Source organism: Mustela lutreola, chromosome 10 (assembly GCF_030435805.1).
Source record: "Mustela lutreola isolate mMusLut2 chromosome 10, mMusLut2.pri, whole genome shotgun sequence".
In the NCBI taxonomy this organism is placed as follows: domain Eukaryota; kingdom Metazoa; phylum Chordata; class Mammalia; order Carnivora; family Mustelidae; genus Mustela; species Mustela lutreola.
In genome coordinates, this window is record NC_081299.1 from 85796560 (window position 1) to 85811782 (window position 15223).

Sequence of the window (15223 nt, forward strand, 5' to 3'; positions counted from 1 at the left end):
GGTGCTCCTGCCTTGCTCTGTATTTTTCCTCCACGGTCCTTACATCTCCTCCCTGGCCTGGTGATACTCATTTTGTGAAGATTGAGGCTTCTGTCTGCCCACAGGGCCTTCGTGAATGGTGCTTGAAAGAATGAAGAAGGCTTATGGTTTCATCAAAAACAAACAAGAAAACAGACATGAAATTGATAATAATCCAAGCTAGCCAAAGGTAGTCTGTGCGCAAATACAACATAGTACCAGCAATAAGTGCTCACTTAGACATGCCAGGGCCCGAGGGCCCATCATGCATCGGGGTTATTAAAAAATGTTTTTAAGAAGATGGAATTTAAAACACTTTATTTAAGGGATCAGTACTTAAGGAGTTAAGTGAGGAGCTTAGAATGTAACAACCACCTAAATAGTACCTACTATGTGCCAGGCACTGTTCTAGGCACTTCACACGGATTCTTTTTTTCTTCTTTTAAGATTTTATTCATTCATTTGAGAGAGAGAGAGAGGATGAGCTGGGAGAAGGGGATTAGGAGGAGCAGAGGGAAAGGGAGACGCAGACTTCCTGATAACCAGGGAGCCTGACATGGCGCTCCATCCCAGGACCCTGAGATGATGACCTGAGCTGAAGACAGACGCTTAACCTGACTGAGCCATCCAGGCATCCCCTACATGGGTTAACTCTTAATTCTTATAGCAGCTATAGGAAATAGGCATTGTTACTAGGCCTCCTTTAACAGAAGGCATGACTGAGGTAGAGAAAGTCAAACTGTCTCTCCAAGATCCCAGAGTACACAGTAGAGCTCTCAGTTAGACGTCGGTGCTCTGGCTTCAGTGTCTCCTCTCAGCCACCCACCTGAGGCCCCTCTCTGTACCCTGCTGCCTCTCTATGCGGTCCTAAGTGTAGCTTTAGTGTATTACATCAGTCAGTTTGGACAGAACTTTAGCCAGTCTGTGGCAGTAGATTTCTCCTGGAATTGTGATTATTAACTTTTCCTTCTCTGGGGTGATAATCCAATAGTAGCACACCAATCAATCAGATGCTCTTGACTTAGAGATATTAATTAGGTACAAGTGCTGCCCCTTCCACCAAGATCATGTAAATTGACAGGTAAATAAAAATATCATGTTTTAGTTAATTATTTAATTAACTAATGTTTAAAGACCTTGTTTTTAAGCAATCTCTACACCCAGCATGGAATTCAAACCCACAACCCCGAGATCAAGAGTCTTGCACTCCACCGACTGAACCAGCTAGGTGCTCCAAGAATATAGCTTTTTAATCATGTCACGGAGATACTGTGATTTATAAAATCCTTTGCTCTTTTATACCTAATGCCCGTGTATAGAGTGTATCTTAGAAAGAGAAAATCCATGAAGTAAAAAATTAACTCTCTAAGACTCTTCTTTCAAGCACCGTTCTTTCCACTCTTGGGACCCCTATGGCATTCCAGTTCCATTCTGAATGCCACTGGGATTCGGAAGAGGTTCTAGGACAGGAGAGTGACAGTACAACAGAGAGCCAGAGTTTGGGCAGACTTCCCTGGCTGTGAAGGAAAGGGCTGCTGGGGTCTGTGTGGTCTGGGGTGGGAGACCAGGAAGTTGGTGAAGGGGGAGTGGTCCCAGGGGATAAAGGTCTCAACAGTGGCAGCCGAGGAAGGAGAGAAGACAGACTTGGGGGCTCTGATCAATCCAAACTTTACATGATCAGAAGCAGCTTGTTATGAGATGATATCTTTGCCTTTCCTCAGCTTTCACATCTCACAGTTTCAGCATCTGAGAGCTGAAAGAATTTTGGAGATGACCCAGCCACCTTTCCCAGCCAAATCACTTAAACCTACTAAAAATCCATTATCATCTTTCTCTTCCAATCCTTTCACTTCTATTTTTACTCATTTCTATTTCAAACTCTCTTTTTATGTCATTTTTCTATTATAACTCTTCCGTCTTTTTTCCCTAGTGTGCTATATTTTGTCTAATAGATTTTTTTCTTAATGGCACACACCACTGCCTCCCCAGTGACTTACTCTGTCACCATCGGATTAATGCGTTGGTCAGTCATTACTTATCCTACTGAAACCTATGCATACATTTTATTTTCTTTTTCATCTTGTCTATATTTAGAGAACAACTGATGGCATAAAATAAATCTTTCTAGTTTGCAACTATAATTTGTTCTTTAGCTAGACCATCATCTGTAAATAAGCATATCTTTTGAAATGTTCTTTCTTTATGTATTTTAGTTTGCTCTCATTTTCCTGCCTTTATGTAGGGCAGGCTGGTATCTGAATGAAAGAGCTGGTACTTAGACCCTCCGGAGGGCAGTGATGAGTCTGACAACAGACCTACCTCTTTGGGGAGCAAAAATATGAGGGTCTTCCCTGGACTAGGCTTTCTGAGTTTGTACCACCAGCAACCATGTGACTTGTTTCTTTTCAACAGATTTTAGGGGATTCAAGCAGCTCAGGGCCAGAGAGGATATGCACGGAGACTCTGGGGGGAGAGGGGCTGGAGCACAAAGGAAGCCTAGGCTAGGTTCCCTGCATTCACCAGTTGTGACTACTTATCAGTTATTTTAAGGAATAAATTTGGTAGAAAGAATGAGACCTCCCAGCATCTGTTGAGAAGCCTTCAAATGGCCGGTCGCAGGTCTACCGTTTCTTGGGATTGATTCATGCCCTCATGAGAAAAGGAACTGTGTTTCCTAATATTTTTTCCCTTCACAGGTGTTTGTGTTCTAGGTGCCCTGATAAATACAGAGCTTAGTTCTATTCATGTCTATGTCATACTCAGGATTCCAGAAGGCCAGTGTCATTTTTCTTCCAGCTCTCTCGTTTCTTAATTCTGTCATTTAATTTAAATGTATTTTGAATAACATTGTAAAACTTTTTGTCAAGATTTTGAAGGCTGTTAATCCCCTACTGAGAATTTTATGGCTTATATATCCTGTGCCTCTTAGTCCTAAAAATGCCTGAAGCTTCATACAAAAGCCACAGAAATAAAGGATGATACACTGAGATTAAAAAAAATTACGTGATTCCCCCCCTTCATTATTCCCTTCTTCCTCCTAATGTCCTCCATGCTATGCTTACGTTCCACAAATAAGGGAAACCATATGATAATTGTCTTTTTCTGGTGACAAACATAACATAATAAAAAAAGATGACATATATTTTAGTAGATTTCTTTAGACCAGTATTGTATGTCTGGATCTTTTCCCCTCCCCCTTCCATCCCCAGGTCCTGATTTAAGCGATCTCTCACACCTAATCCAGTCTGTCACCTGTCACCAGACCTCTGCAGGAGCCACTAAACTGTGTCCCCCCCCCCCACACACACAAAGAATTATCCTTCTCCCGTTCATTCTCCTTGCAGTCACCATATAGAAGAAAATGTTTGCTACATATTCAAATTAGGGTATTGTATTTTTTTTTTTAATGTAAAGAATGCTTAAAAATCAGTGTGAAAATGCCACATACACAAATAAAACAAAATGGGAATCCTCATGGCTGGTAAACACTTTCTTTTATTTCTACTTTCCAAGAAATTAAAGAAACACAAATCTAAATGACAAGATCCTGTTTCTGCCTCTCAGGTTGTGTGAGATTAAAGAATGTAGGCAATATTAGCAGGGATTTGGGGAATAAAAACTAAAGATTGCCAGTTGGAGATTGAAATGGAGAATCGTTTGAAGAAGCATGGCGGAAGACCGTACAATGCGTTTAGAGGTTCCACTTCTATGAATCCATCTTAAGACAGTGTGTAAAAGCCATAATATCATAGTACAGTTTTTAAAAGCCATATGTATAGAGGAAGATGTTTGTTGGAACTGTTTATAGTGATAAAAGACAGAGAACAGCCTGAACCAAAGGAAAATAAATGAAATTTGGTGGTATCTAGACAATGGAATTTTATGGAGCCACAAAGAATAATAATAGAGAGGTTTGGGGGGTTTTGGTTTTTTTAATTTATACTGAAATACTTCCAACAATATATCTTTCAGGTGAAAAAGTAAGTTATAGGGCAGCATATATGTAACTCAGCCTCTTTGTCAGGAAGAAATATGTTGGGGGATGGTATGTATAACATGGGGAAAATCTGGAAGACTATATGCCAGAATGCTAATGGGCTTTGCTTTTTGATGGTAAATATGTTGGTGGTTTTAATATTTTTTACACTCTTATCTGTATTTTGTCATTACATAACAAGTATCATAGGGAAAAAATAAATATATATATTTATATATTATTTTATATATAAAATAAACATGTATTTTTTCCCTATGATACTTGTGTGTTTGTGTATATATATATATATTTTTTTTTTTAATTTTTTTTTCCCCTTTAGAAAATACATGGTTTCCTTCTCCAGAGGTTGAGAGGAGCTGGGACTTAATAAGTAATGTTTTCTTTTTCTTTGAGAGCTAGGGTATTTAAGTAAACTCCTTAAGAGAAGGAGCTTAAGGGGTGCCTGGGTGGCTCAGTGGGTTAAGCCTCTGCCTTCGGCTCAGGTCATGATCTCAGGGTCCTGGGATCGAGCCCTGCATCAGGCTCTCTGCTCAGCGGGGAGTCTGCTTCCCGCTCTCTCTCTGCCTGCCTCTCTGCCTACTTATGATCTCTGCCTGTCAAATAAATCTTAAAAAAAAAGAGAGAAGGAGCTAAAGTAGACAATATATTAAATCTGGCTAGTTAGGGGTGTGGCTCTCTGTTGCAGTGTTTTCTACATTGGAAATGTATTATATTTAAAAGATTTTACCTTTCAAATGCATAATGAAGTGGGAGAGAAAATACTTGTAACTTGTAACATAACCATAATGTAAAACATACTATTTTTTTTGTTTAATTCTATATCTTGTTAAATTAGTATTTATTTTTTCCAAGTAATATGTGATCACACTTTTAGAAGTGTCAAAAATTACTGAATTCTAATAAAAAATATCCATCCCCTATCCCACCTTTCTATTCTCCTAGACCAACTCCCAAACCCACCCACAGAAGGGGGAACCTCTAAGCAAATGATACCGGCATTTTCACTACCCTATTTCTGCACATCAGTGTCTTGCTTATAATGCTATTTAAAACAGTTTATTGATTTTGGACATTTTTTGATTGCCTCCTGGTTGTGGTGGATGGGATTTTAGCTTCCCCCTCCCCTGAGATGTTACTCTCACTCCCCTGTGCTTCCCAGTACAGCTACATCATAATTTTGGGTTAAAACCAATAATATGTCATTATTACTGTGTAAGAATTGTTCACTCTTGAGGTTGGTAGTCTACTCTGTTTCCTTTGTTGAACCTCTCTTTGTTTTTCCCAGAGTTAATTACCTATTTTTGTGGTGTTTTATATTTATTTATTTATTTTTCATTTACATACAGTTGACACAGTGTTATATGAGTTCAGATGTGAGTTAATTGCCTTTTTATTTGCAGAGTTTTCTGTGTATTTTTTTTCCTTGGGGAAAAAATAAGGCTACTCCCTTCTCCCCCTAGTTATGCCAAGAAATTTTTAATTTTTACAAAATCTTGACACAGCAAAAAAAACTTTACCAAGTTCATTCTTTTCCCCAAGAGGCTTCTTCTTTCCAGCCTGGATTGGTTGTTCTCTAGCCTTACTCTACAGTTCCAAACTGAGCCCTTCTTTTCATACTCTGCAGTTAGAGTCCTAATTTTCCTGGATTTCCTCCTGTCTTCTTAACTTTTCCCTGACATACATCCTTTAATAGTTTTCTCAGAGAGATTGTGTGGGAGGTCAATTTCTGTGTATTTGTTCTACCTTTTTGTCTATTGGGTTGAATTTGGGAATTTTAGGTTGAAGCTCACTTTTCCTTAGAATCTGAAGGTACTGGTGCCTGGGTGGCTCAGTCACTAAGCGTCTGCCTTGGTCTCCCATCATGATCCCAGGGTTCTGGGATCGAGCCCTGCATGGGGTAACCTGCTCAGCGGGAAGCCTGCTTCTCTCTCTCCCACTCCTCCTGCTTGTGTTCCCTCTCTCACTAGGTCTCTCTCGGTCTAATAAATATTAAATAAAATCTTTAAAAAAAAAAAAAAAGAATTTTGAAGGCATTTCAGAGTTAGGAATACAAAGATCCTCCTGGTTGGAAGGACAAAGGAGCTTTCCTGGCTTTCCCACAAAGGTGCCCATTGGACAATGAACCTGAGCAATAAGGGTGAGGATCCTGTCAGGTCATTCAAGAACCCAGTTCCATATTCTAAAGACTCCTACTGTGTGCCGATCCTTCCGTCAGTTACAAGTAACTGGTAATAACACCCATGTTAATGGCTGGGTGAAGCTAAGCCCACCTCCTCAGGTGTGCCATCCTGCTAGCAAGCCTAGCTTTCAGGCCTGCCTTATTTCTATTCCTGCCGACTTCTTTGGGTGTAATGGATTTCTCCCCACTGGGGTTGTAAGGTCTGAGATAGTATAACCAATTCCTGAAGACTTTGCAGATGGGCAACTTATGACTTTAAGACAATCTTGTCTGACTTTAAGCTTCCATGAGCCTGTGACAGTTGAACAGGTGTTCTTTGCCAGCATGATCCTTCCTGTGACCTTGGCCTGCTTCACTCCATACTCATTCTTCAATACTCAATTAAAGGATTTCCTCCTCTAGGAAGCTTTCTTCTTCATTATTTCTTCTTTCGTTCCAGGTGTGTGCTTTGTATGTCTGTTTTGCTTTTTCAAGCTCCAACTTAAAGTAGTAAGGTGTGGTCTTTTTACCCAGGACATGCCTAGAGACCCCAGATGTAGCCATGCAACCCAACCTATGTGGCGGGGAGCAAAGAAGTGTTTTGAGTCAGGAATGGCTATCAGAAATGACTAGAATATGACAGGGAAGTATATTTCTGTATATCTTTTATCAATTAAAAGTTTTAGCTTTAAAGACGGGAGAAGACTTTTATGGCTGCAAGGAATTAGCAAATTCAAAGCATGTGAATTATTCAGGAGAGAAAGTGGACAAAATAAAATCTTTACTGGTGCAGTGTTAGTGTACTATTGTATTTGGGGTCAAGAAGTCTGATTTTAAAATCATAGCTGTTATGAAGAGCTTTAGGGAGCTTGGGCAATATTCTTCTATGAGCACCTCCTTTTTTTCATCTTTATGGGCAACAGTGTCCTCCCTGCCCTGAGTTGTAAGAATGAAATGTGAGCTAGCATGTGAAGAGACCTTGTATGGTACTTCTATTTTTCAACCTATAAGACTTATTTCAGCAGGAAACACTTTCCCAATCTAGTAAGCTTTAACTCCTTCTGGAAAGGTCTTGAGTGCTTTTACTGGTGTTAATCGAGCCTAGTAAGTTGTTGTCTAGATATCCTAAATTGTTTTATCTTCCATTTTTGTAAATAAGTTATAACATTTGCAGTGACTGATCCTAGTTGTCTCTGGGAACATTTGTAATGTATCTATTGAGTCAGCCTGTATCTGAGCTATATTCCAAAGCATGATTTTGTTTCCATGAGAGTCTCTTTGGCTGTGGTCCGTTGTAAGAAAGAGCTCCTTTTAAATTCTACCACATTCATACCCATGCTTTGATTTGAAGTTTAACCAGTATATTTAATTGATGAATAGTTGAACATTCTTTAGTATGTGTGTGCATATGTGTGTGTGTGTGTGCGCACACACAGACATAATGCTGAATTCATAGTGTGTTAAAACTATTTAAGATAATCTATATGAAATACATGGTTTATAGTCTATTAAGAAATCTATGTAAAGCAAAATTTTTCATAATAACTTTTCTATGGAACATGCATTTTTTTTCCAGAGTAATTTAGAAGAGGATGAGGATGTGGAAATGAAAAACAGTATAACCCAGGGAGACAAACTACGTGCCTTAAAAAGTCAGAGGCAGCCACGCTCCTCACCATCCTGTGCATTTAGGTAGGATCCATTTTAAACTTTTAAGTTTGTATTGTGCCTCCATTTGTGGATAGAGCATTTACTCTTCTCTTTTGAATATCATTCTGCAAGAGCCATGTTTACCTCTTGTTTTCTGGTTTATTACTGTTTTGGGTAGTTTATTATCCGGTCACTGTTGGGAGCAGCTAAGCTTTAGAAGCTTACAGACAGCAGCTCCTGCAAACTCTCAGCCTCTGGAATCCCACCTTAAACTGCGGTGCCCTCGGGTGTCCCTGGGACTGTGCTCAAAATTCCATTTGGAATTCTACTCTTCCCCCACGAGTGGGTGTCCTGTCTTACAGGTGTGCTGAGACTTTCGTTTTGAATCTAGAGAGGGCAGAAAAGTACTAAATGCCAAGCTTTGGTATATCCTTGCTCCTTAGCTTAATGTTCTGTATCTGAGAATTGAATAACCAGTTCTTACATGTGTCTGTAAAGTTATAACCATCCTGAGTTTGAAGTCTAAAATTACGAATCAGAACCGATTGATGGAACCTGACTTGGGATCACACTATCTGGAACGTGCTCCTGGTTCAGATCAGTTAAAAAAGAAAGTCTTCAGGATCAATGTAGGTGCAGAAATCTGTGAATATCTTCTAGGTTCCTTACTGTAACATACAGGGTGGTGACAAGTTCACAAATGATTATAATGGGAAATGGCTACATTTTAAGTGAGACACAGGCACAGCAAGAGGGGTGTTTTGCCAGCATGATAACGTGTCAAACAGCTTCACAGAGAGTTTAGTTTTCATGTGTTATCTGGGAGGATTAGAACCCAAGTCGAATTAGGTCTGAACTTTGAGTACTGGTTCCCTGACCTGAGGAAAGAAGGTTTATGCGGCCCAAATTCAAGGTGACCGTTTTCTATAGCAACAGGAGAAGATGGGATAGCAAGGCTGATGCTTAGTAGTAACCGCCAGCTGCCACAGAAAACTAAAGAGACTTATCATTCACTGAGCAGCTACTACGGTCAGGAGCCTTGGTTAGTTTCAATATGAGGATTAACTGAGTTAATACAGAAGGTACGTATCATCACCCACATTTGGATTGGTTGCTTGAGCTTAGAGAGGTTCGATCCCTCCCCTGTGGGACGGAGTTGGAATGGAACTGCTAGTCATACCCAGTACTGTGCAGTGTGTGCTCTGCTTGCTGTGGGTACCATCGACGTCTGTGGAAGGTTTTTCAAGACCACTAATCTCTTTATTTGCCCTGTTTTCCCTTGAAACTCTTAAGAAATGGCTTTATATTGCTTAATTAATATCAAACAGATGTAGATTTTATTCTGAAGAAATCATAAGGGGCAGGGAGGGATAAATTGGCATATAACTTGACACATAAGTAGGCAAAAGAAGTAAGAGAATCTCCACTACACAAATTTTAGAAGGCGATTCCAATATGATTTTTCTAATTCTCTGAAATTTTTTTGGAATTGAGTTTTTCCTAACAGCATCATGGTTGAACTTTTTTTCATCATCATTGAACTTTTTTTTTTTTTTTTTAACTACCTTCTGATTTAAAGCAATTTGCTGTAAATTAAATTCAAGATGAATCAAAATGACTGAAATGGGTTTCCTGCTGGTTCTGGGATTTGTTTTAGAAACGGGATGAGTACTGATATCCATTTGGGAGGTTTCCCCCTTTTACAAATTTAGTATTTTTACTGGTCTGACTCCACATGCTCTGCCTTTTGGTCTTTGATTCAATGTGTGAACCCAGTGATGCATGAGCATTTGTCTTTGATTTCCGTAGGTTGGATGATATGAAAGGGCACCCAAGAGCAGTGTCCCAGCCTATCAGGTACTGTTACTGAGGTGAATTTCTAGTATCTTGTAAATAAGTGCTCACCTTTAGATACATTTCCCACCCCCAAAACTGGTGAAAATAAATTGTGTACAGCTTTTCACTTTTTAAGTCCCTTCCTTTCTGTTCTGGATTTTTATGCTACACCTTATTTTTAATGCTCACTGAGAAGGGGATTTTGGTTTTCCTGAGGTATCCGTAGGTGTGGCCACTGGTAGTGACATCAGTGCAGTCTGTACTTCCAGCACGTTCTGGGGTCTCTAAGAAGCTACGCTTGCGTGGCAAAGTGCCTTTCAATCCAGTGACCAAGTTTGCCTTGAGATTTTAACACTTCTGTTAGCCCTCTTCCCCCCTCATTTTACATGTGTTTGTTCTTTATTTTCTAGTCTTATTTCCTTCCCCGTCCTCCATCTGAAGGGGAAACATTAGTGTTTGTCTCTGGAAAAAATGCCCCCCAAACAGTCCTGGGGTGGTTTCAAGGCACCAGTGGTACCAGAGTGCTGTACATGCCTTGATGAGGGCTTGGACATGTTTGCCAAGACTGTTGATAAGATAGGGGTGGAAAGCTGATTCACCTCTCACCTCTGACTCTTATGCAGCCCAAGGTCTTAGGGTGGTTTTGTGTGGGCATTTCTGAGAGGGCTCAAACTTCTCCAGAAACTTGAGCTGTTTCCTTGTACCACTTTTCCCTTTCATGTTTTAGAGACAAAACATGTACTTAAAATGTTGTTTGGGGGAGAGGATGATGAAGGAAAGAGTCTACAAGTAAGTAAGCTTTTCTAGAACAGATAGGAAAGCAAGGTCCAGGTGCGTTTAAACAGGTTTGGTATTAAAACCGTGACTGGACCCTGGCTGTCCAGGTTTGAGTCTCTTTTCCCTCAAACATTAATGAACATCCTCTCTGAGTCTAGCACTGGACTGAGACTGGCACTGGGAATAGAAATGAGAGACAGTCCTTTGCCCTCAGTGGAGCTGATAGCAAAGAAAAGAAATACCAATGAAATATGGCATGAGGGCTATGATTTACCTTGAGAATATATGATGAAACAGGATGCTTACCCTGCCTGGGAATTCAGTGCTTGCTCTATAGGGTACCAGCTGTTTTGACCAGCAAAGTATAAGCAATGGAACGAGGCAGATGGAGATGGAGGGGGAGTAAGGGAAGGAGGAGATGCTCTGGCAGCAAAAACAGCATATGCAGGCTGGACACAGGTGTGAGTGCTGTCCACTCAGCGAACTCAGAACAGTTTGTGTCGCTGGAGGAGAGATGTCTAGTGGGAAAGCGTGGAAAGAAGGGACCTGTTCATAAAGGCTAAGGCCAGATAGGAGGATTTCATAAGTACAGCCAAGGAACTCAGGCTTTCTGGGCACCGAGGAAAGATTAAATGGTTTAAACAGCAGAGCGACATAATTAAATATTTTAGATTCTACCGGAGGCTCTTCAGAATTTGAATTTTAAGGAAGAAGATTACAAGATGTTGCTAGTAGCCAAGAAGATTACAAGATGTTGCTAGTAGCCACGAGAAAGAGTAGTGATGGCCTCAGCTAGGGCAGCTGCAGAGCGGAAAGAAGAAGACAGATTTAAAATATAAAGGAGTAGAATCTAAGGACGTGCAAAGAACGAACACCACCATCAAAGAAGGGATGACCAACAGGGCAAGATCCTGGTGATGGACAGGACTTTGGACCCTGGATTGGAATCCCAGCTCTGTCCCTTGCTCACTGAGTGACTTTGGATGAGGAGCTTTTCCTTTGTGGCTCTGTTTGCTCACTTGCAGAGTGAGAATTGCTGTCTCAGCTACCTCACAGGGCTGTTGTGAGGATGAGCCGATTACCATCTATAAGGTTCTCAGAAGAGAGCCTGACGCAGAGCAAGTGCTCCGTCAGCCTTGACTGCTGCTCCCGTCACTGTTATCGTGACCTGCTGCGATCTCTTTAATGTTACTAGTTTACCCTGTCCTAGGTGATTGCTAAATATTAAGATGACACAGCTTTTGTGTGACATTTTGCCCTTTTTTTTCTCCACAAAGATTGACTTCGTCCCCACAAGGATCTGCAACTACTTTGAAGACCTCGAAAGTGGCTTTGTCCCCTTCAGCGACAGCCAAGAGGATAAACAGAGGTTCTTTGTCCTCGGGTGCCAGTGTAAGAAGGTAATTTTTCTCTGCTTCTCAGATACTGGCGGGAAGTAGAGGGAGGCCATAGCACACAACGGGTTTGGCTAAAGTTTGTCAGAGGAGGGGATCATGGAGAAGAGGAGGAATCACAGACGGCTCTGTGACCCTCCGGGGCTTCTGTTCTGTCTCACATGGCGGGACAAGGCTGTGGAGGGAGAACCGTGTGGTTTCCCTTTCTGTAGTGAAGCTCCAGCTTGCCTAACGCGATCAGGAGATTGGAGTTCCGTGGCACAGACTAATGCTATGTGGTATTGTCATTTCTCCTGCCATGGGCAGAGACATTAGAATGAGTACGTGTAAGTTAAATCTTACACTGAAGTCTACGTTTTGCTCTCCTGTTATATGGCCCTCTTCATTTACTCTCTACCTCAGGACGCATAGAACCCCCAGATGTTCTATCTCAACATATCCAGTCAGAGTGGTTACGCCAGCTTCTTGGGTCTTAATTAACTGCTTAGACAGGAAGTTAACCTGTGTAACTCACGGCCCCATACGATACCATCACCAAGAGCCATGAGGAAGCCATTTTGTCACCATGTGCATTGATCAGAACTGTCTGCATCCCATTCCCCTCATGTCCTAATTATGTGTTTTAGAAACATGAACTCCACATGAGTCTACATCGCTGTCTATGTCCCCCCTCCCCAACCTGTGTTTTCCATTCAGCTTTTCCATAAACTCCCGGCTAGCCAGTTCTCTAGGCAACTTGAATGCCGCAACACAGGAGCCAGAGAACAAAAAGGCCTCCTCGTCCTCTAAGGCGGGTTTCGTAGCCAGTCCACTCACCAACCTCTTGAACGGCAGCTCCCAGCCGCCTGCCAGAAATTACCCTGAGCTCAACAACAACCAGTACAGCAGAAGCAACAACAGCAGCGGGAGCACCCTGAGCAGCCAGCCGAGCCCCCACAGCGTCAAGACGGAGGAGCACCCCACTCTCCTCCGGCCCTCCTACACCGGCCTCTCTTCTTCCTCAGCGAGATTCCTGAGCCGTTCGATCCCCGTAAGTTCGCAGACACCACCTCTCGGTCCTCAGAACCCTGAGCGCAACTTTTGTGCCTTGCCTTCCCAGCCAAGGCTGCCACCCAAGAAATTTAACAGCGCCAAGGAAGCCTTCTGAGCGATGCCTTCCCTCTGTGCTGTGAAACTGTCTATGCACGTCCATTCTGCTGGCTCCTCTTCAAGTAAATGCCAAGTTTCAACTGGGGTTTCTTCCTTCCTTTCTTTTGGTCCTCCTCCTCCCACTCCTTTTTAGGTGATCTCTCTTCCAAGGGAAACAGCTTTCATTCCCTTCGTCGTGGACACTGTTGACTCAGGTTACTTTTCGGTGAAGTTTGCGATTCACTCAGGGTCGCTGGTGCCAAGCCAGGAGCTGGTTCATTCGATAGAAGGTCTTAGCTTTGGTTGTGGTGGTGGTAGGAATCATCGCTTTTCCCCATCATGTTAATGAATGAATTTCGGAGTATTTAAATGTGGAAGGTGCTGAGCGAATAGGACCTTTCTCAGAACTAACCATTAGGTCCCTGAATAAGTCACCTCCTGCAGGGGACTGACCCTGCAGAATTAACAAAATGGCAAATGGAAGGTGTTGATAAGGAAGGATCAAAAGTCGGTATCTGGGATGTAGGGGAGGGGAAGGCAGAGTATCAGGAAGATGTTTAGAATTAGCCATCACTCTTCCAGAGACAGGATGAAAGATCGCCAAACACATTCTCCCCATGAGCTCAGGATATAGGTTACCAAGCCCCGCCCCCCCCCCCCCCCCCTTTTAACCAGAAATCCCTGTTTGGGTCAAATCTGTTGCTTCACCCCATGCTGTGAATCACTTCAGTCACATATTTTGATTGCCTCAAAGGGAATGGAGATCTATGAGAATGTGAGCTTTGAGTTGAGAGAATAAGGACAGAATGGGAAAGAGAGATCAATCTCAGAGATCAAAGAAATGTGAATCGGAATGATTCCAGTCCGGGCGAAAGGCAGCTCCAGAGTCCTGGGAGGGCTGGGACCCAGACTCCTTCATGCCCACTGTTCTTCAAACATGTCCTCAGCCATTGTCCAGGAAGAGGCTGATTTCTGCAGGAGAGCGGGGGGAAGGCAGTGTGCCTTTCTTGGGGAACAGAGCCCCATGGGAATAGTTAAACGAGACCCACTTTTCTTAGATGGTGGTTTAGGGACCACCTTTCCTAACTCGAGGACGCAGTGCATGTGTGTGTTGGTTGGACACATTACAACTCACATCCCTACCTCAGCCTCTCTTCAGAGGTTTTTTTCCCCTCTTCTGGGCACACGCAGTCCATCCTGGCACGTACAATTGACCCTTGAGCAACACAGGCTTGTACTGCAAGGGTTAACTTATTCACGGATTTCTTTCAATAAATGTGGTACAGTATGTTTTCTCTTTCTTATGATTTTCCAAATAACATTTCCTTTTCTCTAGTTTACTTTATTGTAAGAATACAGTATATAATACATATATTAATTGTTAATGTTCTTGCTAAGGCTTGTCAACAGTAGGCTATTGCTAATTAAGTTTTAGGGGAATCAAAAGTTTTGAGGGTGCAGATTTTTTTTTTTTAAGATTTTATTTATTTTTCAGAGAGAGGGGGGTGGAGAGAGCGAGCACAGGCACACAGAATGGCAGGCAGAGGCAGAGGGAGAAGCAGGCTCCCTGCTGAGCAAGGAGCCCGATGTGGGACTCGATCCCAGGAAGCTGGAATCATGACCTGAGCCGAAGGCAGCTGCTTAACCAACTGAGCCACCCAGGCGTCCCGAGGGTGCAGATTTTTGACCGGGTTGGAGCCAGCACCCCAACCCATGCATTGTTCAAGAGTCAACTGTATAATTTTCCCCATAAGATTTTATTTCCCATGATATTTTTCAACATTATTTTAGATTCCTGTGTAGATCAGGGCCCCAAGCAACTGCCAGCCCACTCTACCCCTTAATTTGCCTCTGATCCCACTCTATGATGGGTATAGGTATATCAGTAAAGTTTAATCTTAGTAATTCGGGGGTTCGATGGAAAATTATAGGTATTTCCCTTTTCACAACAAGGTTTACAAATCATGTGCTTCCCAGCTGGAGTTGAATTGTCAGCATTTTTGTATGCTGATTGTGGGTCAGCCTCATTTTTAGACCAGAGTACAGATCTGTTCATTTTCAGAAACAGTGTTACACATACGGATATGTAGGTAATTACATACATATCTTGCTGATTTCGTGGCTAAAGAGTTAGGGAAATCTACATTTGCAGCTGAATACTGAAAGCATCAGGAGCTTGACAACGAATAACGTTCTACTTTTTCTTGGATCTCAGTTTTTCTCTTGGCTGTTTGAAGTATGGGGATACATCTCTGGGTGAATGTT

At 42.1% G+C, this 15223-nt stretch overlaps 1 protein-coding gene across 5 annotated transcripts in view; it reads left to right on the forward strand.

Annotated features, from left to right (window-relative positions):
- Positions 1 to 15223, forward strand: part of CDC14A (cell division cycle 14A) — a 190771-nt gene that overhangs the window by 156591 nt on the left and 18957 nt on the right. For 2 of the 5 annotated variants that reach the window (XR_009345545.1, XR_009345546.1), the window contains exons 12-15: positions 7750 to 7865; positions 9633 to 9680; positions 11714 to 11836; positions 12527 to 13041. Coding sequence is in view for 3 of the 5 variants with exons in the window: in XM_059138137.1 (XP_058994120.1) it covers positions 7750 to 7865; positions 9633 to 9680; positions 11714 to 11836; positions 12527 to 12860 (621 nt within the window). In the remaining 2 variants the exon portion in view is untranslated. The remainder of the gene's footprint in view (positions 1 to 7749; positions 7866 to 9632; positions 9681 to 11713; positions 11837 to 12526; positions 13042 to 15223) is intronic. The other 3 variants (XM_059138137.1, XM_059138139.1, XM_059138138.1) reach the window with 3 other exon arrangements.